General features: G+C 50.3%; 1 protein-coding gene across 2 annotated transcripts in view; it reads right to left on the bottom strand.

The window, feature by feature from the left end:
* LOXL2 (lysyl oxidase like 2) overlaps positions 1 to 26,394 on the bottom strand; it is a 99,874-nt gene that overhangs the window by 36,491 nt on the left and 36,989 nt on the right. For both annotated transcript variants that reach the window (XM_079771832.1, XM_079771833.1), the window contains exons 3-4: positions 20,506 to 20,681; positions 3,868 to 4,079 (exon numbers count right to left, since the gene is read on the bottom strand). In XM_079771832.1, coding sequence (XP_079627958.1) covers positions 3,868 to 4,079; positions 20,506 to 20,681 — 388 coding nt within the window. The remainder of the gene's footprint in view (positions 1 to 3,867; positions 4,080 to 20,505; positions 20,682 to 26,394) is intronic.

Raw genomic sequence — 26,394 nt, 5'->3', positions numbered from 1 at the left:
AGACCACAAATCCCCCATTGTTATTGTTATCACACTATTGTTGACGGTTAGCTGTCCTGTACCCACCTTGTAAAAGAGGTATGTGTCTGTTCCTTATACTGTTTATCCAATCCTATAGATCAGGCGTCCTCAAACTACGGCCCTCGGGTCACATGCGGGTGTTTTTGCCGTTTTGTTTTTTTACTTCAAAATAAGATAGGTGCAGTGTGCATAGGAATTTGTTCATAGTTTTTTTTAAACCATAGTCCAGCCCTCCGACGGTCTGAGGGACAAAAGTTTGAGGACCTCTGCTATAGATTCTTCCCTCCTTTGTTTTCTCCAACCTAAAAGCCCTAAAAGCTGCTCGTGGCCTGTAGCGTTCCTGACAAAGGTCAATCTTCACCTGACAAAGGTCAATCTTCACCGTAAGTGAGCCAGTCTATTGTCTTTGTGCATCTAAGATAACAGACCCTTAGACCGTCAGCTGTCATGCACCAGAGCGTGAGACCACAGAGCCCCCTCATTGTTCTCTTGTTGCCCAAATACTATCTCCATGTGCTGTAAACATTAATTGTTAACTATCCTGTCCCCACCATGTAAAAGCACTTGCCTCTTCATTGTATCCAATGTCAAAGATTTCCCTGCTTTGCTTTCTCCTGCCTCCATAATCCACCACCAATGGATTTCATGTAACCCCTCTTTACATCTTCTCCTTTTATTCTAATGTATAAAATAAGCTGTAAAACTGCCGTTCTACAGAGCATTTTGCTCAATCCGTTGAGATTTTGCTTCCTGGCAAATGTCATCAGTTTGGCTCAAATGAACTCATTAAAATTCCCCACGGGCTTGGACGTTTCTTACATCAATACTTTGAATTCCTTCCTCTACCTGAAACCAAGGGAGGCTGGCATTTCCATTCCACTCACGGACCCTTTGGTCCCGTGTTTCAGCCAACCAGCCACGCAGAGCCCTTCCACCCTCCCCAGATGCGGCGCTAGACGCAGAATTCCTGCTTGTGTCAAAAAATGGGCATCAACAGTGGGCTTCTGCTTTCAGGCGAAAAAGGAAAGACCACAGTACGAAATGCTCCTGCCCCTGGGATGGGCCCTGAGGCTACGAGGCCCCCCAGCCCAGAGCAGAAAGCTCACAGCAAAGCAGCCCGTGTTGGGGAGCCCTGGACTCCATCTTGAGTGAGTCTTTGGGTGCAGAGGCCTCTGGGGACATGTGGGTACCTCCCTAGATACCTCTGACTTGGAGGACGGGGTGGCTGGCAGAGGCTGAGGAAGAGCTGCAGTCCGGCCGTGGGGAGACTCTGAGCGGCCACCAGACCTGCAGGTCTGCAGAGGGAGCCAGGGTGGAGAGCCTTGGCCGCGCCCTGGTGAGTCTCCAAGGCTGCCAAGCCCCTGAGGGGCCTGGTGCATGCAGAGAGATTACTAACACCATTCCAGACGCAATTACTCTGAAAACAATTTCCTTCCTAAAGTGAAAGGCTCCCCTGGGAAGCCGCTTCCCCTGGCCGGCTAGGAAGGGCAAAGGGAAATGGGAAAGATGTTACTGGCCTCGGATTCAGGGACCATGCGGGGGTGGGGGTGACCCTCTCTCTGGCTCCCAGGCTTCTGTTCTCAATTTCGGAGCAGGGCTCACAGACACCCCACCCTCAAGCCAGCCCTGCTCCAGCTCTGACATAACAGCAAGCCCCGTGGTGGGAACCCGGGCCGAGTGGCCAGAGCTGGAGCAGGTCTGAAGGTGGAGGTAGCAATGTGGACAGCACCCCCCGAGTAGCCCTGCGGGCTCTGGCAGGAGTGGGCTCTGTGACCCCCAGATCCACTGTCCTCAGGCCTGGGTCTCTCATCGTGCAGACGGAGGGCTTGGCCCGGGTGACCTCTGAGGCTGCCCCATGCCTTTTGCTAACAGCTTTCTCCAGCTGGCTGCCGTCTCAACCCCTCACAGCACCACCGAGGCACGGAACACGTCCCCCAGCGCACCTTCTCTTCTGGGGCCCAACTGTCAGCGGAGTCCCAGAGACAACACAAAACGGCAGAGACCAGCCGGGAAGGCTTTGCCCCATGCTCCTGCCCTCCACACCACCTCCAGCTGAAGGTCCAAGGAAGGAGCTGGTTTGCAGCAGCCTGAGCCACAGGCCTCCCCTGAGCTTGTCAGGTTTATATGTGGAGGTCCAAGGAAGGAGCTGGTTTGCAGCAGCCTGAGCCCAAAATACCACCCGCCCGCACCCCGGATGCTCCCAGCCTTGAGGCCCTCTTCTGCCCCCGTTTGAAAGAGCAACGGCACAGACTCAGGGGTGGGAGGTTCAGGGAGGCATTTTTAAAACCAGCATGTGAGAGGATCCATTGCCTACATAGATCTAGCTTAAGGTGACCAGATCATCCCGCTTTTGGCGGGACAGTCCTGATTTTTAACAATTTGTCCCGTGTCCCACGGCGTTTTAAAAAAGTCCCTATTTTTAAAACGCCGTGGGACGCGGGACAAATTGTTAAAAACCGGACTGTCCCGCCAAAAGCGGGACGATCTGGTCACCTTAATCTAGATGCCTCCTCAAAATCAGGAAAAGGACTCTGGACCGGCCGCAGTTGGGGAGATGGCCTTCAAACGCCTTTGAACAGGCACAGGCTGCCGGCCTCAGGGACCCCGTCCTGCCCTGGGCAGGGCTGATGGCAGCCTTCCCGGGCCCAGCACTGGACTCAGACCAGTTGTCAGCCGGGGCACTGTGGGGCAGCCAGATGGGAGCTTGTTGGGGTGGGGGTAGGGGTGGGTGGGGTCTGCTTTTCTTGGCTCCAATGATAGGAAAAGCTGAGAAGGTGTCTCCAGGGAAGAAGCTGGCCAGCTGGCAGGAATTCTCCCAAGTATTCAGAGGACGGGAACCCCACTGCAAACAGGAAAGTCTGGGCCACATCTGAGGGAGTCTGGGGTGCGGATCACCACCAGGCTCACCCCTAGAGGGGTGGTGAGCCCTCCCAGCTGAGTAGCTCACCCACCAGCACTCAGCCTCATGGTGGGCTGGGGACTCTGACCCAAAACGGCCCAGCCAAGCCCAGAACCTGCAGTCTGCCCTGACCCCGGGGATCTGGATGGGGAACTGGGTCTGGGTCCCACGTCTCCGGGCTTGAAAGGAAAGAGCTGGGACCCCGTCGCTGGAAACGGGTGCTTGGATCTTAGATCTGCCACTTCCCTCCCTGACTTCGTTTCCTCAACTGTAAAATCAACCCCTACTTCCCGACGCTGTGAGGGTTCAATGCTAAGAACAGGGCCCGGCTCCCGGTAAGCCCTTGGTAACCCAGTCACCATAAGAGGAGACAGGAGGGCCCACTCCCACCCGGGACCCGGCCCCCTCCACCCCTGCTTGTCACGGGTGAAGCCCCTTCACTGGGCGAGCTACTCGAAGTCCTGTTATTATCTACTCCTTTCCCTGTGGGAGATACTAACTTTGGAAACCATAACTAAATTATAAGATTTCTCTGGGAATGGTGTAACCGATCGGATTTCCTAACAGTTCCTGTGAGTTCCAGACTTTTCAAACTAATCATTTACTGAGGGCAAGTAAACATTTCTTACGTTGGTGTTGTCCCGGTTCGGCCCCGGTGGTCACGGCGCTGGCTGTCGGCACTGAGCAGTGGGGTTTTTCTTGCATGTTTCTTACACGTCACCTCTGCCATACTCCCCCCCCCCGCCCCCGACACACACACACACACACATCCCACCCCACCTCTGTCATCCACAGGAGTGTGAGTTCCTCAGAGGCCAGGCCTGCACATGACAGCCGGCTGGCGGAGCCCCTCTGTGCAGGGCCCACGACAGGAGCCTGCTCCTCACAAAGCGGGTACCCCCCCCCCCGGCCCCCCAGGAAAACAGCGCTTTGAGTGGGCCTCTTACTTGTACACTTTGGTGTTGTACGTCTTCTCCCCAGGGAAGCCGAACATGCCGCAGACCACGCGGGAATTCTTGGCCGTCCAGTGCTTGTCACAGATCTGCTTCCAGGCCTTGCCCTCCTTCACCTCCACGTAGCCCTCCGTCACGGGGGTGCGCTTGCGGTAGGCGGAGAGGATGGCTCGGATCCGGATGTCCTCCACCTGGATGTTCAGGTTCTGGGAAGGAGGAGGCACCGAAGGACACGGTTACTTCCCCGGCCCGGTGTGGAGGGGGGTCTCGGCTGGCCTCCTCCACCCTCGGGCCCTGCAGGGGCTACGGGCACTGCCCAAGAGCACGCAGCACAAGGCCATGGCGATAAAGCGTCACGCATGGGAGGGAGTGTGACTGCGGGGACCCGAGGACAGGGAGCAGGGTGACCTGGCCATCAGAAGACGAGGAGGGCCCAGCAGCCTCTCCCATGTGCCCCACAAAGCCTGGAGAGAGAGGCAGCAGCCCTCCTGCAGGCTCGCAAACTACAGCAGAAGAGAGAACGTGCTCTTTGAATTTTCACGGTCTACATTATAACTAATTTGCATTTTGTATTTTACTCCAAAGCATATGTGTGTGAGTGTGTGTGTGACTGTGTGTGTGAGTGACTGTGTGTGATTCTATGTGTGTGTGTGAGTGACTGTGTAACTGTGTGTATGTGTGAGTGACTGTGTGTGATTCTATGTGTGTGCCTGTGTGTGTATGTGTGTGTGTGACTGTGTGTGACTGTGTGATTGTGTGTGTGACTGTGTGTGATTCTGTGTGTGACTGTGTGATTCTGTGTGTGTGTGTGTGTGACTGTGTGTGATTTGTGTGTGTGTGTGTGTGTGTGTGTGTGTGTGTGTGTGTGTGTAACTCTCCTAAGACTGAAGTTTCAGGCAGATGAGCCTCAGCTACCCTGAGGCTGATGGTGCCACCTTGCACACCACCCAGTCAGTATCTCAGGGTCGACATTTCTAAGTGAGAACATCCCAGGAGAGTAGGGGTAGAGCTTGGAGAGAAGCATGGAGGGGAGTGTGTGCAGGGACCCAGGCCTGCTTAGCGGGGGGACACGCCCTGGGGACCAGGAGGTAAGGGTGGACACAGTCTGTGGCAAGAAAGGGAACGATTCTGAACGCATTGAGGCCTTTGGAAAGGCCCGGACTCACCCCCAGCCCCACCCCTCATTCCGAGACAGCGAGTGAGGGAGGCGGGGTCCTGGTGGAGGAGGTAGAGGAGGCTCAGTGGGGGGCAGACTCCTGTCTCACCACAGCTGGGGGTGGGCTCTTCTCCCCACACCCCAACACTGAGCAGCAATGTCCCTCCCCACGCCTCCTCCCGGGTCACAGGGACTCGGTAGAAGGACAGGGGCTTTGGGAGGCCACGCTGGGTGAGAGGAACGGGGGCTGCCCCGGAGTTTATGCTTTTCCGAGGCTCACCCCATCTCCCTCAAACACCGGGGAAGCTCCCCGCTAACCGCTCACTTCCAGCCCCTCCTCTCTGCCCCTGCCGCTGCACATGGAGCCACCACCAGCTCTGCCAGGCTCCCTGCTGAGCTCCCTGCTGAGCCCCTGCCTCCATCTCCCCCCTCCATCCATCTGCCACACGCCAGCCTCCAGAAAGCTCTTTGTAATCTTGTCCCTTGACCGTCCACTCGTGCCCATGTAGTAATGCCCCATTACTTAGGTGCCCACGGCCTGACATGACTAATTCTGCCTCCCCTCCAGCCGCCCACTGTCCCCAGCCCCACGTGTATACTCGGATCCAACGAAACGAAAACTGCAACACCTACTGCGCGTGAGCCCCACAGTGAGGCTTCATGTGCTTTCAATCCTGCAGTCCTCACACAGCAGAATGAGGTGCTTTAGAGTGATTGCCCTCCCATGATCCAGATGAGAAAGCTGGTTGGCCCCAACTGCCTCCCCAGGACCACCTAGAGGGGGAGCACCCGAGGTATGTGGTCAGGAGCTCTCTGGCCTGGGCTGGGGGCGGGGGGGGAAGAGGTGGGGCCGGGCTGGGCAGGGGGGGAACTCAGAGACTCCACCCAAATGCCAGCAAAGGTGCAAATGAACCACAAGGTTGAACAGGGCCATTATTTGGGTGCCCAGGCGTTCGCGTCTCCTCGCCTCTAGCTTCAGGGTGCAAAGCCAGGCCCTGCCCACCAGTCCTGCCGGGCGGCGAAAGTATGTGGCCGGCAGTGATGGCATTTGGCCCTGGTTCCTCTCCACGCGGAGTGGAAGGAAGGCCGCCAGTGGCAAGATGATGTTGGCCAGCTTGGATCCCAGATTCTTTACAGCTTCCATTCAGGCCACAGGACCCGTGCCACCAAGACACGTGGACAGGGGCGAGCCAAGAAAGGGCCTGACTGAGGTCTCAACCAGCCGCGGGCCAGCCCCCTCCCGCCTCTCCCCACCTCGGAAGCCAGGCTGGAATTCCAGCCGGTGATGTGTAATGCCCAGAAGGAAAGTTACCGCTGTAACAGCAGCTCTGTGGCTTCACAGGGCAGGCAAACCCCAAGGACTTTATTACATTCACAGATCCTCCCCTCTCACCCACCTCACACCCCCACCAGGTGTGAAATGTGGACGTCAGCACCCCAGCTGCATCAAGAGAAGGAAGGCCTGGGGTGGGGGGAGCTCGGCAGACCCCTGCACCCTTGTCCTGATGGAGGACAGCACCCCTTCAGGAGAAGTACAACTGGTAGGGAAAGCCAGGTGGGCTCTAGGATGTGGAAAATAAGGCTTGGAGAGAGAACCCTGGCTGGCATGGCTCAGTGGTTAGTGTTGGCCTGTGCACCAGAGCATTTGTGGGTTTGATTCCAGTCAATTCCCGTCCCTGGTTGGGGCATGTGTGGGAGGCAACAGATGGATGTGTCTCTCTCACATCGATGTTTCTCTCTCTCTCTCTCTTCCCTTGCTTCCACTCTCTCTAAAAATCAGTGGAGCCCTAGCTGTTTTGGCTCAGTGGATAGTGTCAGCCTGTGGACTGAAGGGTTCGATTCTGGTCAGGGCACATGCCCGGGATGCGGGCTCAATCCCCAGTGGGGGGCGTGCAGGAGGTGGCCAATCAATGATTCTCTCGTATAATTGATGTTTCTGTCTCTTTCTCCCTCTCCCTTCCTCTCTGAAATCAATAAAAAGATATTTGAAAAATAAAAATAAATGGAAAAAATATCCTTACTCCACCCTCCCACACCCCCCCCAAAAAAGGCTTGGAGAAGTGAAAGTGCTAGAACAGGTGTCACTGTCCTTGTTATTTCACCAGCTCACTTGTGTGTGATGGTGTGTGTGATGGCATGTGTGATGGCGTGAGTGATAGCATGTATGTCTGTTTGTGTCCATGTATCTGTACATGTCTCTGAGGGATGAGCCTTTTTGTGTGTGTCTGAGCGTGACTATGTGTACGCTTAGGGCTGTGCGTCTGTGCGTTGTGTGGGTCTGTGTGTGTGTGGATGTGTCTATTTGTGTACCTACATGGTGGAGGCCAGGTCCAGAGGGACTTGCTTCCTCCAAAGCCTTAGGAGAGCCGCCTGTGAAGGTTTATAATCATTGTCCCTTTAAAATGGGATGGTCTTTTATTCACCTTCCATGGAACCAACTCCTTCTGGCTCTGTTGGGCTCAAATCCACCTCATTTATTCATTCATTCATTCATTCATTCATTCAACAAAATACGGTCTCTCCCCTTCACGGGCCCTGCCAAGCTTCCTCCCAACCACAAGGCCTGCCTCTTCTCTGAATAATAATGACCGCAAGGGCCCTTGTTTATCAAACACCAACCCAGTCATTACAGGACAAGCTCCTGCTCAGAACTTCCCGTCGTCCATCCCTCACTCAATTCCCAAGACAACCTACGAGAAGGCTAATGGCATATCACACTCCAGGGAAAAAACGAGAAAATTTGGCCAGCTTTTGCAATTTCTCCAAGTTCATACAGCCGATCAGTGGGTAAACGAGGGTGAAAACTGTTCTGACTCCAAGCCTGTGCTCTAGGCTCCCAGGTGCTGGTCTCTGAGTGGTCCTGGCCCCCCACCCAGACCCTGTCCACTGCCTGGTGTTGAGTTGACCCACATGGTAGGGCCTGGGGCTCAGGCCTCTGGGTGGTCCTGTAGGGCCTGCCCAGGGCTGTGCACATTTGTAGCCCACCCTGCACCCACGCGGAGGAGCCGCGAGTCAGACCCGAGTGCGCACACTTGAGGGCAGAGCTGCCTCCCAGCTGCTCTTGGGTGGGCCGGGGCGACAGGGAAACCCTGCGCGGCTCGAATTCAGTGCTCCCTGCTGGTTACCGAGCTCACATGGCCGCTCAGAGAGCCCGTGCAGGAAAACACGCAGACACACATCACTTCCCAGCTTATGTCACTGCTGTGGAATCCCTTCCACAACCACAAGTGCTAGGATTTCCCCCGCAGAAGTTCAACTCCAAAAGAGAAGAAAAGCTTTGAAACACTAAAACATACACATTTTTCTTGTCTAACTAAGGGCTCTCTAGACTTGCTAGTCTTACATTAAGCGCAATAGCTCAGAAGCTGGGAACGCATTTGGCACATTTTAAAATTCAAATTAAGATCTGAATTCTATCCCTCTTGCCAGAGACAGAAGTTCATCAAGCCCTCTTTTTTTTTTTTTCTTTAATATATTTGTATTGATTTCAGAGAGAAAATGAGAGGGAGAGAGAGCTAGAAACATCAATGATGAGAGAGAATCATTGATTGGTTGCCTCCTGCACGCCCCCCACTGGAGTTTGAGCTCGCAATCCTGGCATGTGCCCTTGACTGGAATCAAACCCAGGATCCTTCAGTCCACAGGTCTGTTCACTGAGCCAAACCAGCTGCTAGGGCACACTGAGCTCTCTTAAAGGCTTTCCTCCAGGGAATCCACAGGACCTTCTGTATCTGTCCTTCTCAGAGCTCATCACACCCCCTGGGAGTGATTATGGAAAAGCAGGGTGCAGCAAGCCCAGGCCGCCTGCTTCGGCCAGTGGGCTGGCCAAGAGCTTGGACCCCAGGTGCATGCCAGACTGATATTTCACACTTGCAGCTTCCGTGAATGACTTTCAAATTCCACAATGTGACTGTGTAGGACTGTTGCCAATGAGGAAAAATCACTAGTTTGAAAGTCTAGTTGGAGAGTGCATCAGAGAAAGATACAGGGGAGGCAAGGCAAAAATGCAAGCAAGCCTACAATGATTTCAATCTATCTGAAAACCGGCCACCAACACATAGCCTTTGTGACTCCCAGGACTTAGGCTCCCGGTGAGGAGCCTCCCTGGTCTTCCTATCTCATTCCCTCTCTTCCCTTTCTCCAGCCAACGAGCTTCTCCCACTGCCATGCCAACGTCACTCTTTGAACGCCCAGGGAGGCACGTCTACAAGGAAGAGGTCTTTGCCAAGGACCCTCCTTCCCTCTGCTCTAGAAGTCATAATTTACCATCAGCCCAGCCTTCCCACCCGAGACCTCCTCCTTGGAGTGGTATTGGGGTAGGAGGACCATGGTGAACATACACCAGTCCTCCATCATCCCAACTAGAATGCACGACTGGTTAGTTCTACACAACCTCCGCTCGCTTAGCAAACCCCTTCCCTCTGCTGCTAACAGGTTCCTGCATCTTGCTTCTCAAAGCCCGCAGCTTTCTTTGTTCAGCTCTTTTTAAAAATGGCCTTCTGGGTAGAGATCCCTTTTCCCAACTGCCAGCATGGCACCGTCCTCAGCACCTCAACCCAAACACATCCAGGATGGCCTCAGTCCTCTCTGCTTTCACTGCGGAGGCTCCGCCCGTCCACCTGGCAGACCAGAGCCTCGGGTGCCTTTTGCACGCTCTCTCCTCCTCACGCTTACAGCCCATTCTGGGCAGCAAGCCCTTTCTATCCTCCCACCGCCTTTCCACCCGCGCTTCTGTTTCCCACTCAACTGGGCAATGCGAATCCTGCGGGTAGGAGAAGGGCTTTATAATTCGGGAATCAAATTATATGGAGCCCTCGCTGGTTTGGCTCAGTGGATAGAGCTTCGGCCTGCGGACTGAAGGGTCCCGGGTTTGATTCCGGTCAGGTCCCTTCCCTTTTTCCAGCCAGTGATCTCCCAGTACTTCCCAAGGTCACTCTTTGAACTCCTGCAATTCTCTCTTCTCTATCAGAATCCTACCAATCCTCATGGACAATTTCATTCGTTCATTCAAAAAATATTTGTTGCACCCTGGCCTGTGTGGCTCAGTTGGTTGGGCTTCATCCTGTGCACCAAAAGCTTGCTGGTTCATGGGTTGCAGGCTTGATCCCCAGAAGGGGGTGCTCAGGAGGCAGCCAGCTGATGTTTCTCTCTCATTGAAGTTTCTCTCCCTCTCCCTCTCCCTTTAAAATCAATAAAAAAAACAATGTTTAACAAATGATCTTACTCATATGTGGAATCTAATGAACAAAATAAACTGATGAACAAAATAGACCCAGAGACATAGAAGCATGGAATAGACTGACAAATTTCAGAGGGCAGGTAGGGGTGGGGAGAGATTGACCAAAGGACTTATATGCACATATATAACCCGTGGAGACAGACAATAGTGTGGTGAAGGCCTGGAGTGGGGGGCAGGGTTGGGATGGAGGGAGTCAATGGGAGCAAAAAAGGAGGGCATCTGTAATACTTTCAACAATAAAGATACATTAAAAAAAAATATTTGTTGCCTGGCCAGCATGCCTCAGTGGTTGAGCATTGACCTATGAACCAGGAGGTCACAGTTTGAATCCTGGTCAGGGCATGTGACTGGGTTGTGGGCTTGATCCCCAGTGAGGGGCATGCAAGAGGCAGCTGATCAATGATTCTCTTTCATCATTGATGTTTCCATCTTTTTCTCCTTCTCCTTGCCTCTCTGAAATCAATAAAAAAATATTTTTTAAAAATTTCTTTTGGGTTGAGGACTATGACATCCAGCACTGTTCGAGGCCCTGAGACATAGGTGAACCAATTAGGCAAGTCTTGCTGTCACTCCTGACAGAGGGCAGACAGCACCACCTCCTGCACGCAGCCCCCTTAGCCAAATATCTCATCCACGAGGATCTGATTTCTTCTTCATCCCTCTAGCGTTTGCTTGCTGAGTTGCTCCTTTGATCCTTGCTTATTCTATCTTATGCTACCCTTTATCTGTCCATGTGTGTTTGCTGCCTCATTGGACGGTGAGTCCCTCAAGGGCAGGACTGTGCCGCCTTCATTTTTGTATTACCTACGGCTCCTACTGCCAGACAGACACATAGTAGGTCCTCAAATATTTTTGGAATGAACCAATAATAATTTCTAAAAATCCAATGACAGGAATTCGGTTTAGCTGGAAACATCAGGCTCCCAAGCCAAAAATGTAATAAAGACTCCCTTTATTCTTTGTTTAATGAAACCTAAACAGCGAGGCAGCGTTTGCCTCCCTTCTTCACAGCATACGCACTGCTTGTGTGACTTAACAGAGGAACAAGAATGTTTGTCCTTTATCGGTGTGTTCTCTTGTCACCTGGGCTACTTACCACCCCCCTTTCCCCCCACTCGAAATCTGATGCGAATAAATAGTTATTGAACAAAATCGAAAGCGGATCTGACCGTCAGCACGCTTCAGACGGTTTAGCTAAGTGTAGATTTGTAAAGCGTCTGAGGCACGTTGTATTAGAAGGGTCTGGCTGCACGGTAATTATCCCCTTTGATGATTAAGTCGGAGATTCACAGTAAGAACTGCCTGTAACATTCCCAGCCTGTGACTTGTGTCAGATGGAGGAGCGGGGAGAGGGGCGGCATGGCCACGGCGTCTGTCTGTTCCTCAGCTCTGTGATGGAGCCGGGTTGGGCCGGTGGGGACGGGGCTGGGGTGGTGTGGAGAGCTGAGGTCATGCTGAGCTACCAGAGGAAAAAGCCGCAGTGTGTCTGGGCCCTCCTCCTATAAATCATGAGTTTGCAGCGCTGCTGGAAAACCGAATGCTCTGTTTCATTTTCCGACCCGAAGCACTGGGGTAGGTAACAGAGGCTGCTTCTTTGAGAACAGGCAAGCCCTGCTGTCTGCAGGAAGCTGGCGGGACACCTGCTCCAGCGGCCAGTCCCTCTGACCCAGCAGGAGGGCTGAGGCCACAGCCCAGCAAGTCTTGGGCCAGGCCCAACAGTCCGCCACACTCCCAGGTGGGATATCTGATGTTTCTCATAGCAATCATCACCATGGTAACAGAGTAATGACCTGTGAAATCATCTTTCTCCACTACTGAGCAGGGCAGTCCATCAGGGCAAGTCTGTCCATTCATTTCATTAATCCTTTATTCCCAGGGCCTAGCATTGGGTCTATGCTCAATGAATGAATGAACAGATACAGCATCCAGCTGCCTTAGCAATAGCCTCGTGGGGATGGGGCGGGTGGATTCCATGGCACTGACCCCTCCAGCATGGCTGAGGTGACTCGAATGACCACTGGGGCCCATTGCAGAGCCAGACTGGACACTACCAGCCTGCCCTCATCACATCAGCAGACTACCGACCGAGGCATCTGCCCACCCACCTCAGCCCTATGCCTTCCACAGAGCATCCCTTTCCCCATTAACCCCGCCCTTTCCGAACTGCCACACACTTTACCGTCCACCCCACGCTGCTCAGAGTGCTGCACTGTTCATTCACTTATCCCATCGAAAACAATTTATAATTCTGCTTATTCACTTATTCCATCTCACCAACAATGATGATCGTATTTATGCTTTGGAAAGCCTTGCATGTGCCCTGGCCACTAAACCAAGTTCCCAGACCCGCCAGGAAGTGCGTGGTTTCAAACATTTCGTGTTAGCGGCATAAATGCCCTTTTGCTTTTCAGAGGCCGTGACCTATTTTTAGTTGGGAAAATAGGTCACCCTAGAACGGCTTCTCTTGTGTCCCTTGTGGTGGCTGGCATGCCTGGCCTCACGGAGGCCCTGGACAAACAGGACCGTGGAATGTTAGCACGGACAGGCCCTCACACATCCTCTCCCTGCGAGCGGGAGACCAGGCCCGGGACGGCCCGGCAGTCAGCAGGACTGGGGATTTCACCGCCCCGCTGGAGAGGCGGGCACACACTGCCCACTTGTTACCATTTCTCCTCCGGCCACAGAGGGAGGCCGTCCAGCTATCCTGTGGCCACTGGGGGAAGCAGGTCTATATTTAGGCCTGGAGGGACCACCACCTTCTCGGCTGCACAGAGATGAACACAGCCTCCCTTTCTCCCCTAAACCCCCGGTGCAACCTGTTGCGCCATCTCTCTGGTGGGAGAACAAAACTCTGGCTGGGGGTGCTGGGACTTTTCAGAGTTGATTCCTCCCTTTTGGGCCCCAGGCCTCCACCCCAGATGCCTCAGATGCTGGTGAGATAAGGCTGCTGCTAAGAAGAAGAAAAAACACACACACACACACACAGTTGAAACATTTGGTAGCTGTCTGTGACTAATAAAAACCTGGACTCCTGTAATCAAATGTTTGCAACAGCTTCAGTCCCTGTGGTTAAGAGAAGAAAAAGCTTTTTCAGGTCTCAGGCCCTTCCAGAAGGATGTGAGAGAGTGGAGGGCAGGGCACCCACTTCTCTCAGTCCTGTCCTCCCCGTCCCGCTGGTGGCCCCCGCAGATGGCCTGGGCTGTCTGCTGTCACGAAGGAGAAACTGAGTCTCTGGGGCCACCGGGGAAGAGGCCACACCTAAATCCTACAGCCTAGAGATTTCCGATCAGTTCTGGTAACCTAACTGCTTTGGCAAAGGAGCCTTTAAAAAATGGGTCAGGAAGAAGGTGAGGTGGGAGGTAGAGAAAAGGAAAAGACCCGACTGTTCCTGATCTAACCACACGTGGCCCCAGACACAAGCCTTTCTATGAGCACATGACTTAGCAATGCGCAAAACAGCCAGCTAGAGGTTTGCTCAGAGGGCATCTGGATTTGTCATCTCTCCTTATCTAATGCTTTTTCCAACCTGTCTGCCCGCCACAGACCGGAAACAAAGCCTCTCGATTTAAGAACCTCTGAAATCCTGGGGATGTTGGTTGGGGCTCTGTTTTCTAGGTTTAAAACAGATCTCTTCCCTTGGAACCAACAGTCTTTCCCTTTTATTTTTCGCTCCTGCTTACCTCTTTGCAAGATTTTGTGGTTTTAAGGTTCGAGACTCATTGTCCCTGTGAAAAGGCTATTTTACAGCGAGGTGTCCAGAGACCTCTGAAGGGTTAGTTGCTCCAGACATATGGCTGCAAGCCTCAGGCTCCCCAGGACAACCCACATGTCCTGCCTGCAGCTCTGGGGTCTAAAACTTAGAATGCATAGGAAGAGGTGACAGAAAAGGGAGAGCTGAGACTTTGCCTAGCTAATTTTCTGGATGAAACGAACCCAGGCTGGTTCATCAGTTGTAGGACTAACTCCACAGTCTGCAAGCACTTTTACAAAGGCATCTTGATTTTTTTTACCCCTTAGGAATATTTAAAACTGTCTTGTAAATGATGAGTGCATGCTGTGTTGTTCTGACAACATAATCAATGCCACTCAGGATTAGCTAGAAGGACTGGATTCAACCCGCTCATCTTAAAGAAGAGAATGGACTTGCCCGGTGTCCCAGCTGCTGGCCAACAGGTAGCTCCGGGCCCACACCTGTGACCTCTCCCTCGGTGGGGCCATTCACACAAAGAGGGTGTGCTCTTTCCCTGCTTTAGGAGGACATTTATGAGGTGTCCAGGGGCCACAGGGATGCCCCAAGCAGACGGAGGAGTCCACTGGAAGCAGTTAGCTCATTGAGTGAAATTCCATCAGCTGGGCCCCAAGGCTTAGTGACTCATGCCTCTGGCATCCCAGAGTGGGATGAACTTGGTCTGGACTGATGCACGGTTTTCTTCCACTCTCCGCTTCAGAAATTCCAGTGTGTTCCTGAGAAGGCCCACGCCTATGAGGGTCATCTCCCACGGTCTGTGATCTGAACCCAACCTCAAGAGGTCAAGGAGGATGGATATTATAGAGCTGGCTACACCACTGCAGAGTGAGGCTGTGACGAGATGGGGTGTCTGCATCTCATTCAATGGACTAGTCCAGTCATTTACACCTGGGGTTCCAAGACACAGAGAAAGCATTAACTGACCCTTCACTTTGACCACACTCCACTCTTGGCCACATTTCCTCCCGCCACCCCCCACCCCCCCACTTTTGAATGTATGGTTCCCTAACTGGGGGAAATTGAGAGAGGGCTTTAGCTCTTACACTTTGTTGTAGAAGAGTGAGGGCAAGAAGTCGGCTCCTACTTTCAAGGCCAAGGTCGTGAGGAGCCAGAGAAGAGGCAGGGAGAGAGGCAAGCACACAGCACACACACTACCAGCATCCCTTCTGTGTGTGTGTGTGTGTGTGTGAGAGAGAGAGAGAGAGAGAGAGAGAGAGAGAGAGAGACTGATTCACATAATGGTAGACACTGCCAATAACCAGCTGTGGGTGCCTGCTGTGTGGGCTGGGTGGGTGCGTTTTCATAAGTGTGGAGTAACAAGGGATCTTAAAAATTGGCAATCTTAAAACGCCTTATCCTGTTTCCTCCCCAGTATAGAAATCTAGCTGCAATTTTCCTGGTCAGAGGACATCCAGTTCCTGTTTGAATCACTCCAGTGACAAGGAACTCACCACTAACAGGGCAACATCACCCACTGCAAACAGGCAGCCCTCAGTGTGACAGAATTTTGATGCTGAGCTGAAATTTACATCCCATTACCTTCCCATCCATCTTAATTCTGGGAGTTAATATAAATCATAAGCATTGTCTCTAGGATAACACTTCAAGTGTTTGAAGAGTGCCACCATGTTCCCTACCACCAGATCGCTTTTCTTGACCCAATATCTTCATTTTCTCATATGATACAGTTTCCAGACATGTCCCCATCCTGCTGGTCCCTCCTCTGGGTGACCTAGTTAAGAAAGGGCCCCAGAACTGAACCCTGCACTCATTTCTTGGACCAAAATGCAAAGACTTTAGGAAAATAACTCTTCTTTTAATGTATGGGTTTATATTCACTTTAGTTTTAGCCGCCATATCATCCCTGTGGCTTATACTGAGCTGTTAATCAACCAACCCCCTTCAGGGATATTTTAAATATAATTAACACTTTTCAGCCACGTGCCATAGCTTTTGCTCTTTGGCTGATCGCCCCCCCCCGCCCCCCCCCCCCCACACACACACCCTTAACCTTGATACAGGACCTTCTATTCATCCCTAATATGTTATAGGGCCTATCACTTCAACCTACTGAGGTTTTTCTGAACCTCATTCCATAATGTTCTACACCAGTGGTCGGCAAACCGCGGCTCGCGAGCCACATGCAGCTCTTTGACCCCTTGAGTGTTCTAACGCCACTTCTTCAAAATAGACTCGCCCAGGCCGAAAACCGACTTCTGCGCATGGGCCACGAAGTTTCAATCGCACTGCACGTGCGCGCCCGCATGTGGTATTTTGTGGAAGAGCCACACTCAAGGGGCCAAAGAGCCGCATGTGGCTCGCGAGCCGCGGTTTGCCGACCACTGTTCTATACCAACAACCTTCATGGTTTTCTGTCTAAAATGAATTTGATCAGTACTCATCTTAATCTCCATGTAAATTTCTGATAATGATGGAGAAGCAGGAGAGGAGCCCTGGGAGATACCATAGAGCCCATCCCCTGTGTCCACACTGGCCACTCAGCAGCTGTCCTGGGTACCATTAGTCAGCACACTGTGTCTCCACCCACTGGCATGCCCACCAAACCTCTATCTTGTCCTCTCGTCCACGCCATTAAAAAGAGACATTTCTTTAGCCAAGAGAAGTGACTCCATGACTTCAGCTCCTGACAGGCTATTACATGAGGTATTTCAGAGGAACTTTCCAGCAGCCCACAGAAATCCCCTTAGGTGGTCTGGGCGGCTCCCTGCCCATCGGGCCAGCTCTGCCAGGAAGCACAGGCTTTAGCCACGAAATCCTGGATGGAAGAATTCTCTGGCAACTCTCAAAGGCTCTCCTCAGACATCCTGAGATCTGTGCCCTTTCATGACCTACTTTCATCAGACACCACAGGGAAGAGGTACAGGGCACTGCCCATCAGTTGAAAACTTCCTCAATGTCTGTGGCTGGACATGAGAGCCCCCAGTCTGACTCGTGGGAACCAATCATCTGGCTCCTGAGAACCAGTCTGGCTCACGAGAACCAGTCTGGCTCGATTTGTAGATGGTAAGAGGGAGGCCTTCTAGGAAAGGGCAGAGTCTGAAAGATGGTGGAAGTCATCTAGCCCTTCAACTCGATGTCCCCCAGGTAGTCCTCTCTGAGTTACTGTAAATTCATTCAGGATCTAGGCTCCTTCCTGTGTCCCCAAAGGCATGCATCTTGCCTTCTCAGATTATAAGGGCTGGAGGACAAGGGCCAAGTTTTCCTTCCCTAATGGTGTCCCAGACTGTGATGTGCAAGCAGCAGACACACAGCAAATGCCCAGCATAAAGGTAGGTACCAAGCTTTCTTACCATGGATTCTCGACCCTTCCAGAAGGAGAAAGTACTGTCCAACATATTTTTTCAGTCACGTATCTACCTATTCTACCCAATTTTCATGTGACCTTATTTCCCCTTCAAATGCTCAGCATTAGAAGTGCCCATAGAGGTAGCCAATAAAACTTCTCTGTTGAAATGGTATTCACAGAGTCCTTTTCCAGATCATTTTTTGTACATTTTGGCCTACCTCCTTTTGCTTCAAACCATCAATGACTTTCTTATGCCCAGAAGCCTGGATCTTCACTTGACAATCAATAAGGTTCTAGGCTGAACAGAGGCCCGTTAAAGATGTTATACATAAGCTCACTGTCCTAGTAGGCAGGGCCATGCTGTAAAGGAATGAGTTGCTTCTATGTACTTCTTATTGCTGTTTAGTTTGATGTTTCATCCTGGGAGACTCTTCACCTGCGGGGATAATGGTCTTTGGTTTGCATTCCTGGGAAGAACATTTGGGAATTGGAGATATCGTTCCTATTAGGTACCTAGCATTATTTCTATTGGATAAAATGGTGACTTAGATAGAACCCCTGCCCTCCAGGAGCTTCTAATCTCATTGGAAAGATGGGATACATATAAGTGGTGCTAATTATTCTGTATGAGGTTATGAAGAATGGAGATGAAAAGTGTGAAACTGGGTTGGAAAAGCCCAAATCATAGACTTCATGGTAAAGCAAAGTTGTCATCAGTACCTGGAGCTCTAAATAAAGTACATCTATAATAATAAAAGCATAATATGCTAATTGGACCGAATGTCCTTCCAGGACGTCCTTCTGTCCTTCTAGACAAGCCAGGGCTGCGAGGGAAGCCCAGGTCTCGGGTGCCTGCCAGCTGCTGCAGGGAAGCCCGGGTCCCGGGTGCTAGAGGGAAGTCGGTGCTGGCAGCCTGCGGAAGAAAGCCTACTCTTGCATGAATTTCGTGCATCGGGCCTCTAGTCAACTATAAGAATCTCTTCTAGTTATTCCTAAAAAATTGCATTTGAAGAATGTTGGCTAGAGGTGGTCTCATCCTGCCAGCTGAGAGAAGGCTAAAGGTCCTATCCTATAATACAGTGCAGGCTTGGACAAGTTCCCAGCATGCTCTAGGAATATATGAGAAAAGAGGAGGACCGTGTGAGTCATGAGAGGAAACATGAAGACCACAGTCTGGGTAGAACTTCCTCTGAAGCCCAAATAGGGCAATTTCAAGAGTCACCTTTCTTCAGCATTAGTCTTGGGGTTAAAGCACAGTGAAGGCTCCTTGGCCTGGACTCATGCAGCTCCCACTGCCCCTGGGGGATGACATCCAACATGTTCCTTGAGAAAGGCGCCTTGGCTGCCTCCTCCTCTGGCCCCATGCCCATTTCCTGCACAGAAGAGCAGTGCCATAAATATCTGCTAATTTCACTGTTTCAGTGGAGAGCTTGTCGAAAAGATAAATCTGAAATGAAGCCATAAATGTAGAAGAAGGGTCACGAGCCTCTTGCCTTTCCCAGATGCTGGCTCGGGCCAGGCTGGCAACCTCAGAGTCATCTGCGAGAGCTGGAAACAATAACCAGGCCCCACAGTGGGAGGTTCCGATGCAGTGGGCCTGAAGGGAGGCCCCAGGGTCTGCATGTTAATAAACAGTGAATTGTACTTTTATACACAGCTGGAACCAACAGTTTAGAAAATGTTTTCTCTATTTTTTTAATCAATGTCAAGAAACTTTAATATTCATACTGTTTAAACCCCATGATTCCATAAATCCACTTCTTATCCAAAATTCTATTGAAATGATAAAAAACAAAAACAAGGACTATGAACAATGATATGTATAGTAGTTCTATGTATACTGATCTATACATGTCCAATATGCAAGAAAGGATAACTACATTATAGCAGGTTCATAAGAGAAAATATTTGGCAACTAATAAAAAACAATGGTTTGGAGAATCTTTGATAACATGGTAAAATTTTCATGATATATAACACAGAATTAAAATTTTAGATATAAAACGTTGAGTCGTAAGATTTCCACATTATGAATATTACCTAATATCTGCATTTTTAAAGTGATTCTGATCCCCAGCTACATTTGGGAACAACTTCCCTGTGGTAGCCCCCTCCACGATGGCCCCAGTGATCACCTCCTGTGTCGCTCCCTTGGGTAACCTCCCCCCACACTGTACACAACTGTTTTGTGTGACTAACAGAATACAGCAGAAATGAAAGGGTAGCACTTCCGAGATTAGCTTAGGCAATACTGTGGCTTCTAAGTTTTGCTCCCTCTCTCTTTCTCTTTTAAATCACTCACTCTGGAGAGAGACATGTCTTAAGGAAACTTAGGCAGCCTGCGGAGAGGACCAGGGGGCCCCCGCTGACAGCCAGAAAGAAACGAAAGCCTGCCAACAACCACATGAGTCAACTGGGGAGAGGATCTCCCAGCCCCGGCAGCCTGACTGCAACCTCATCAGACTCTGAGCAGAAGCAACCAGCTAAGCCACTCCTGGATTCCTGACCCTCCGATCTACGTGAGATAATAAAAGTTTGTTGTGTGAAGCTGCAAAATCTGGGGGGTAACTTGTTACGTAGCAACGGATAGCTAATACATCTCCCTAGTCCAAAGGGCAAGCTCCTGAACATAGCACAGAAGGCCGTTCATGCCCACCTTTCTAGTTGCATTTCTCATGACCCCCAGATTCACATTTTTCTTGAGCAGTCCTGGCCTGCTTATCCCCAGTTCACACCTCCATGCCTCTGTGCCTTTGCCCAAGCCATTCCCCACTGATGCCCTTTCCCCACTGATGGCATCCCCTTCTCCAAAAATCCTCCCTCAATGGCCCCCATACCAAATTATGTTGGCTTGGTCCCCTCCTTAGTGCTCACACACTTCTTGAAATCAGTAAGTGAAAAGTGAGTTACATGTAGAAAAAACAAAACAAAAAAAACAAACATCTGCCCGGCCAGTGTGGCTCTGTGGTTGAGTGTTGACCCAGGGCACATGCCTGGGTTGCAGGCTCGATCCCCAGTGTGGGATGTGCAGGAGGCAGCTGGTCAATGATTCTCTCTCATCATTGATGTTTTTCTCTCTCTCTCTCCCTATCTCTTCCTCCCTCTGAAAACAATAAAAACATATTAAAAAGAGAAAGAAAAGAAAATATCCATATGAAGGCGTCATCAAGAGCACGACTTGCCTCTACGTGGTTGATCAACGAATTGTCGAATTTGAACCCAGGAATCCTTTTCTCACTGCACACCACACCCACGTCTTCTGTGTGCTTGCAGTCGGTGACACCCCAGCCATTGGAGGAGCAGGCTGCGAGGGTTGCCTCTTTGCCAGTGCAGTAGACATTGTCCAACCAGATGGGCCCTGAAGGAAGCAGAGAAGAGAAAAACCAAGCACTATGTCAAAGTAGATTTGAATTTGGGGAGGGGGAGGGCACCAAAGTTGTACAGAAAGAGAATTTTTCTCTAATCTTGGCAGCGGTGTGTAGTCATTAATTGATTTTTAGCATGTTAAGATATTGCATATAGTTCTAGACCATCTGAATTCCCTTGCCAGAACGACGCGGTAGATTGAACATGATCAGGGTAGAAATCAGGGTTGAGCCCGGATGTCACATGGCGTAAGGGAAAGAGTGGGGACTTTGGATACTAAGCTAGATTTGAATTCTGGCTCAGCCTTGGTTAAAGCCTTTTCCTCATCAGTAAAGGATGATAAAGACACTTGAATCGCAGGAGTGTGGGCAGGAGAGATAATACATGGCACATGTCTAGTTTATTGTTGGCCCATAGTTACTAAAAAATGATAGTGATGATAATGATGATGATGTTAGTTATACTGACTATGATGCAAGCCAGACTCACCTTCACCTGTAGCAGAGGCTGGACCGTGACCCCTCAGCCATTCTGCACCTGAGGCTTTGAAGGCATTTCCCTGTGTCATACTTCCCCATACTTCAGGGAAGAGGATGAGGTGACCTTGTTAGTCACACTTCACAGATGCAGAGCTCTGGTTCAGAGGGCAACTCACTCTGCAGGCCACCCCCTGAGCCTGGTGCCCTGGTCTGTTCAGTGTTCTTCTCACTGCCTGAAACTTCCATTCACTGACTCCAAGACTAACCCACAGAGCCACCTCCTTACTTTTCAGAAGTCAGGTGACGAGGATGTGGAGAAATTGGAACCCTTGGGCGCTATTGGTGGGACCGTAAAATGGTGCACCCACCATGGAAAAGAGCATGGTACTCCCTCAAGAAATTAAAAACAGAATTGCCATATGATCCAGCAAGTCCCGGAAGAATGGAAAGCAGGGCCTCAAAGAGCTATTAGCACACCCATGTGTCTTACAGCATTATTCACAATAGCCAAGAAGTGGTATATCCATACAGTGGAATATTATTCAGCCTTAGAAAGGAAGGAAATTCTAAAAAAAAAAAAAAAAAAAAAAAGGGAGGAAATTCTAACACATGCACAATATGGGTGAAATAGGCCAGTCACAAAAAGGCAAATCAACATTGTTTCCACTGACATAGGTACCTCGTGTAGTCAAAATTCATAGAGACAAACATAGAATGGTGGGTGCCAGGGCTGGAGGAGACGGGATGGGGAGTGATTGTTCAATGGGGACAGAGTTTCAGTTTCCCAAGATAAAACGTGTCCTGGAGATGGTCACACCACCATGTGAATGTACTTAACACTACCCAACTGTACACTGGAAACCAGTCAAGATGGCATGTTTGGTTTTTTTGTGTGTGTGTGTTTAATATTTTTATTGATTTCAGAGAGAAAGGGAAAGGGAGAGAGAGATTGAAACATCAATGATGAGAATCATTGATGATGAGAATCATTGATTGGCTGCCTCCTGCATGCCCCCCATTGAACCCACAACCCAGGCATGTGCCCTTGACCAAATCAAACCTGGGACTCTTCAGTGTGCAGACCGATGCTCTATCCACTGAGCCAATCCGGCTAGGGCAAAATGGCATGTTTTTAATGTTATGTGCATTTTACCATAATTAAAATAAAGAATTTTTAAAGGACTACAGGGTTTTTCAAATAGTGATTTTTATAAGTGCCGCTACCACATGAAAGATAACAAAATCAGGCAAGCCTGTCACGCTTCTTAATGCTCCATGTAGAACCCTATAGTATAATGAGGTCAGATAACAGGGTTCCCCATTCTCTCTCAGGCTTGGGTACTTCGTGACTCAGTCAACCACTTAAACAAGCCTGTTCCCCATTTCCAAAGAAAACAATGACACCCAACAAACAGGTTGCCATGGATATTCAATGAGATAATCTTGTTCCTGGTACATTTTCAACCTCCCTTTCCCCTTCTCTCAGTAAGTCAGAAAAACAATGAATACTGTTGTTTCCATGATGCCAGGAAGAAGCAGATAAAAACACTCCCATTGTAGAGATGTGAAAACCAAGGAGACCCCGAGGCTCTGAAGGTCAGGGAGGACACAGGGCCAGTCTCCGGACATCGAGGCCCTGATGAAACGTGTCCACTGTGACAGATGGCTGGTCAGGCCCCAACAGGAGCGCTTTGGCCGCATTGAGGGGAACAAAGAGCTATTGAAAACATCTGGGCTGAGGTTTTCCAACTGGTTTCTCAATTTGGCCCGGTTTCCAAGCCATCAAGCTCCACTGAAACATATGCTCCCTAACCGATTGCTGTTTCAACAACAAACCAATGTTTGTCTTGCTAAGTAGCAGCAAGGAAAAGACCCTCCATGGTTGACAAGGCCTCTTCCCGGGAACATTCTGTAGCAAAGCTGCTGAAGGGACAGAGGTGCTGGAAAGAAGCAGCGCCCTTTTCCCATCGGCAATGAGAGGAACCACCCTTGCTAAGGGGACGGGGAGCCAGATAGCACACGGCTAAAGGCAGCGTGAAAAGCTAAAAAATTTACACCAGGGTCTGCTTAACTTCTCATAAGGAATGTTTGCAATTAGCCCCTGGAGTGTTCATGGGAACTAACTTAACCTCAAAGAACTGTTTTCTTTCTTTCTTTCTTTCTTTCTTTCTTTCTTTCTTTCTTTCTTTCTTTCTTTCTTTCTTTCTTTCTTTCTTTCTTCTTTCTTTCCTTTTTAAATTTTTTATTGATTTCAGAGAGAGGAAGGGAGAGGGAAAGATAGAAACATCAATGATGAGAGAGAACCATTGATCAGCGGCTGCCTCCCGCACGCCCCACACTGGGGATCGAGCCCACTACCTGGGCATGTGCCCTGACCGGGAATCGAACCGTGACCTCCTGATTCATGGGTCGCTGCTCAACCACTGAGCCACACCGGCCGGGCAGAACGGCTTTCTTAAGAAGCTTCAATTCACCCCCAATCATTCTACTCTTTGCACATTCTCACCCGTTATTTCTTAGATGGTAGAAATACAAACTTCTACACAGCCCAAGACAGCATCACCATGCATGTACTCTCATGTGGCCTGAATTCATTACAATTTTTTTCCTGTTTACTTAATGCCCATCAACTAGACTGTCCTGATCCCAAAGTGGCCAGCTCTGGCTCTGCCTACTGAAGGCAGATTCTAGGCTCAGTGCAACAGGTGCCATCTACCAGCTGCTAGGAAGGTGGCATTTGGGTTACATGGGGGGTCAAACCTTGGACACAAAATGCCAGTCAATCAGAAGCAAAACTTGATTTCTCCCTTTCCACTCACGTACCCTAAGAAATGCTTCTGGCCCTGGCCGGTTTGGCTCAGTGGATAGAGCGTCGGCCTGCGGACTGGAGGGTCCCAGGTTCGATTCCGGTCAAGGGCATGTACCTCAGTTGCGGGCACATCCCCAGTAGGGAGTGTGCAGGAGGCAGCTGATCGATGTTTCTCTCTCATCAATGTTTCTAACTCTCTCTCCCTCTCCCTTCTCTCTGTAAAAAATCAATAAAAAATATATTTAAAAAATGTTTTTAAAAAGAGAAATGCTTCTGACATGAGGAGAAGAGATGCATAAACAAATCCACAGACCACTGGGAAGAGGAAGATTAGAAATGAATTTCTACTTGAGCACCAGAGCTGCCAGGGAAATGCAAATTGTTCAAGTTAGAATCTTCGGGGCCTCACTGGTCACCTGCGGGCGTTGTCACTGATTTGCACTGGGAACCAGATCCCATCTCGGACCTAGGACAGGCAGAGGAAAGCAACCGCCTTCGGCTCAGGTGGCTGGGAGACCCGTCCCGACGGTGAGCAGTGGGCAGCTGTCCCTCTAGAATAAGGTGACCACATCGTCCCGCTTTTGGCAGGACAGTCCCGATTTTTAACAATTTGTCCCACGTCCCACGGCGTTTTAAAAAAGTCCCACCTTACTAGGGACTTTTTTAAAAGGCCGTGGGACGCGGGACAAATTGTTAAAAATCGGGACTGTCCTGCCAAAAGCGGGACGATCTGGTCACCTTACTCTAGAACCCTCTCAGGGCTGGAGATTTCCCTGAGCTCAGAGGCGCTTTGGGAGAAAAGACTGTGGACAGGCCAGGCTGGAAGACCCAGGAGCTGTGGGGACTCCCTGGCTTCCTTACTACACCGTGTCCTTGAGGGAAGTAGGTGACAGTGAGCCCTCCTGGAGGGTCGCCTTGGAGGGGCGCAGCTGTGCATCCCAGCTCTTCCACAGAGCCGACTCTCGGGTTTAGCCTAGGCGCAGTGGTCGGCAAACTCATTAGTCAACAAAGCCAAATATCAACAGTACAACGATTGAAATTTCTCTTGAGAGCCAAATTTTTTAAATGTAAACTTCTTCTAACACCACTTCTTCAAAATAGACTCGCCCAGGCCATGGTATTTTGTGGAAGAGCCACACTCAAGGGGTCAAAGAGCTGCATGTGGCTCGTGAGCCGCAGTTTGCCGACCACGGGCCTAGGGGAACACCCCCCCCCCCCCCAACCTCCAAGCCTGGTCGCAGTCTCTGGTCACTATGCCACATACTGTTTGCCACCTGTTCTTAATAATCTCCCAAATCAACATGAATTAATTGGCTAATATTGACCGAGTTCCCACTATGACCCCAGTGCTAAAAATCCTAACTGATTAAATCAAATACTTACATTTAAAAGGTCTCCCATGAGCCCTGACCGGTTTAGCTCAGTGGATAGAGCGTAGGACTGTGGACTGAAGGGTCCCAGGTTCGATTCTGGTCAAGGGCATGTACCTTGGTTGTGGGCACATCCCCAGTAGGGAATGTGCAGGAGGCAGCTGAATCGACGTTTATCTCTCATTGATGTTTCTAACTCTCTAACCCTCTCTCTCCCTTCCTCTCTGTAAAAAATCAATAAAAATATTTAAAAAAAATAAAAATAAAAGGTCGCCCATGATATAAATCAATTGACCACTTTCTGTGGATAGCACGAGGACAGTTAAATTATTATAGCATCTGTTTCTCCCTTCCTCTCTTGGATACTTCTTTCCTACGTCTTGATGGTTTCAACATCCACACAGATTATCTTTCCAGTACTTTTGGACTCATTGTCACTCAACCTCCTCTCACCAGTGACTTTCCTCCATGCTACGTCAGCTACTACCCATGGCCATAGACCTTGTCATTACCAATAACCGTACCCCCCCATCTCCATTTGTATCCTTGTGCCCTGTGCCCCTGTCCCTACCCCATCTCTCTAGCAGACTTTTCTAGTATTGCAATCTCTGCAGAGACCCACAGTCCAATGGTCCCAGCTTGCGACTATCCGTCACTCCTCCATGCAGCACTGTCTGTGGACCATGATTTGAATTCCTCTACTCCCTTGAACTTTTCTCCCATCATCAAACCTGAATGACACCATCTGAGCCAGGTCACTGCCTCTCCAGCCACCCCTTGCCCACTCCTGGGCAAATGAAAGTGGAGGGGGGACCACACCCATTTTGTCTGATGACAGGTAAATTTTAAGTTTGGGTAGAAATAAAATAAAGTTATCACTGTAAAAAAAACAAACAAACCCACAGTCATTGGAAAGTACTTGTTATAAATATTTAGGCTTAGCTTGGCCGGTGTGGCTCAGTAGTTGAGCGTTGACCCATGTACCAAGAGGTCATGAGTTTGATTCCCAGTCAGGGCACATGCCCAGGTTGCAGGCTTAATCCCCAG

This window comes from Cnephaeus nilssonii (genome assembly GCF_951640355.1).
Source record: "Cnephaeus nilssonii genome assembly, chromosome: 5".
Lineage (NCBI taxonomy): Eukaryota > Metazoa > Chordata > Mammalia > Chiroptera > Vespertilionidae > Cnephaeus > Cnephaeus nilssonii.
Note: the sequence above shows the minus strand (reverse complement) of the source record. Positions and strands in the feature narration are given on the sequence as shown.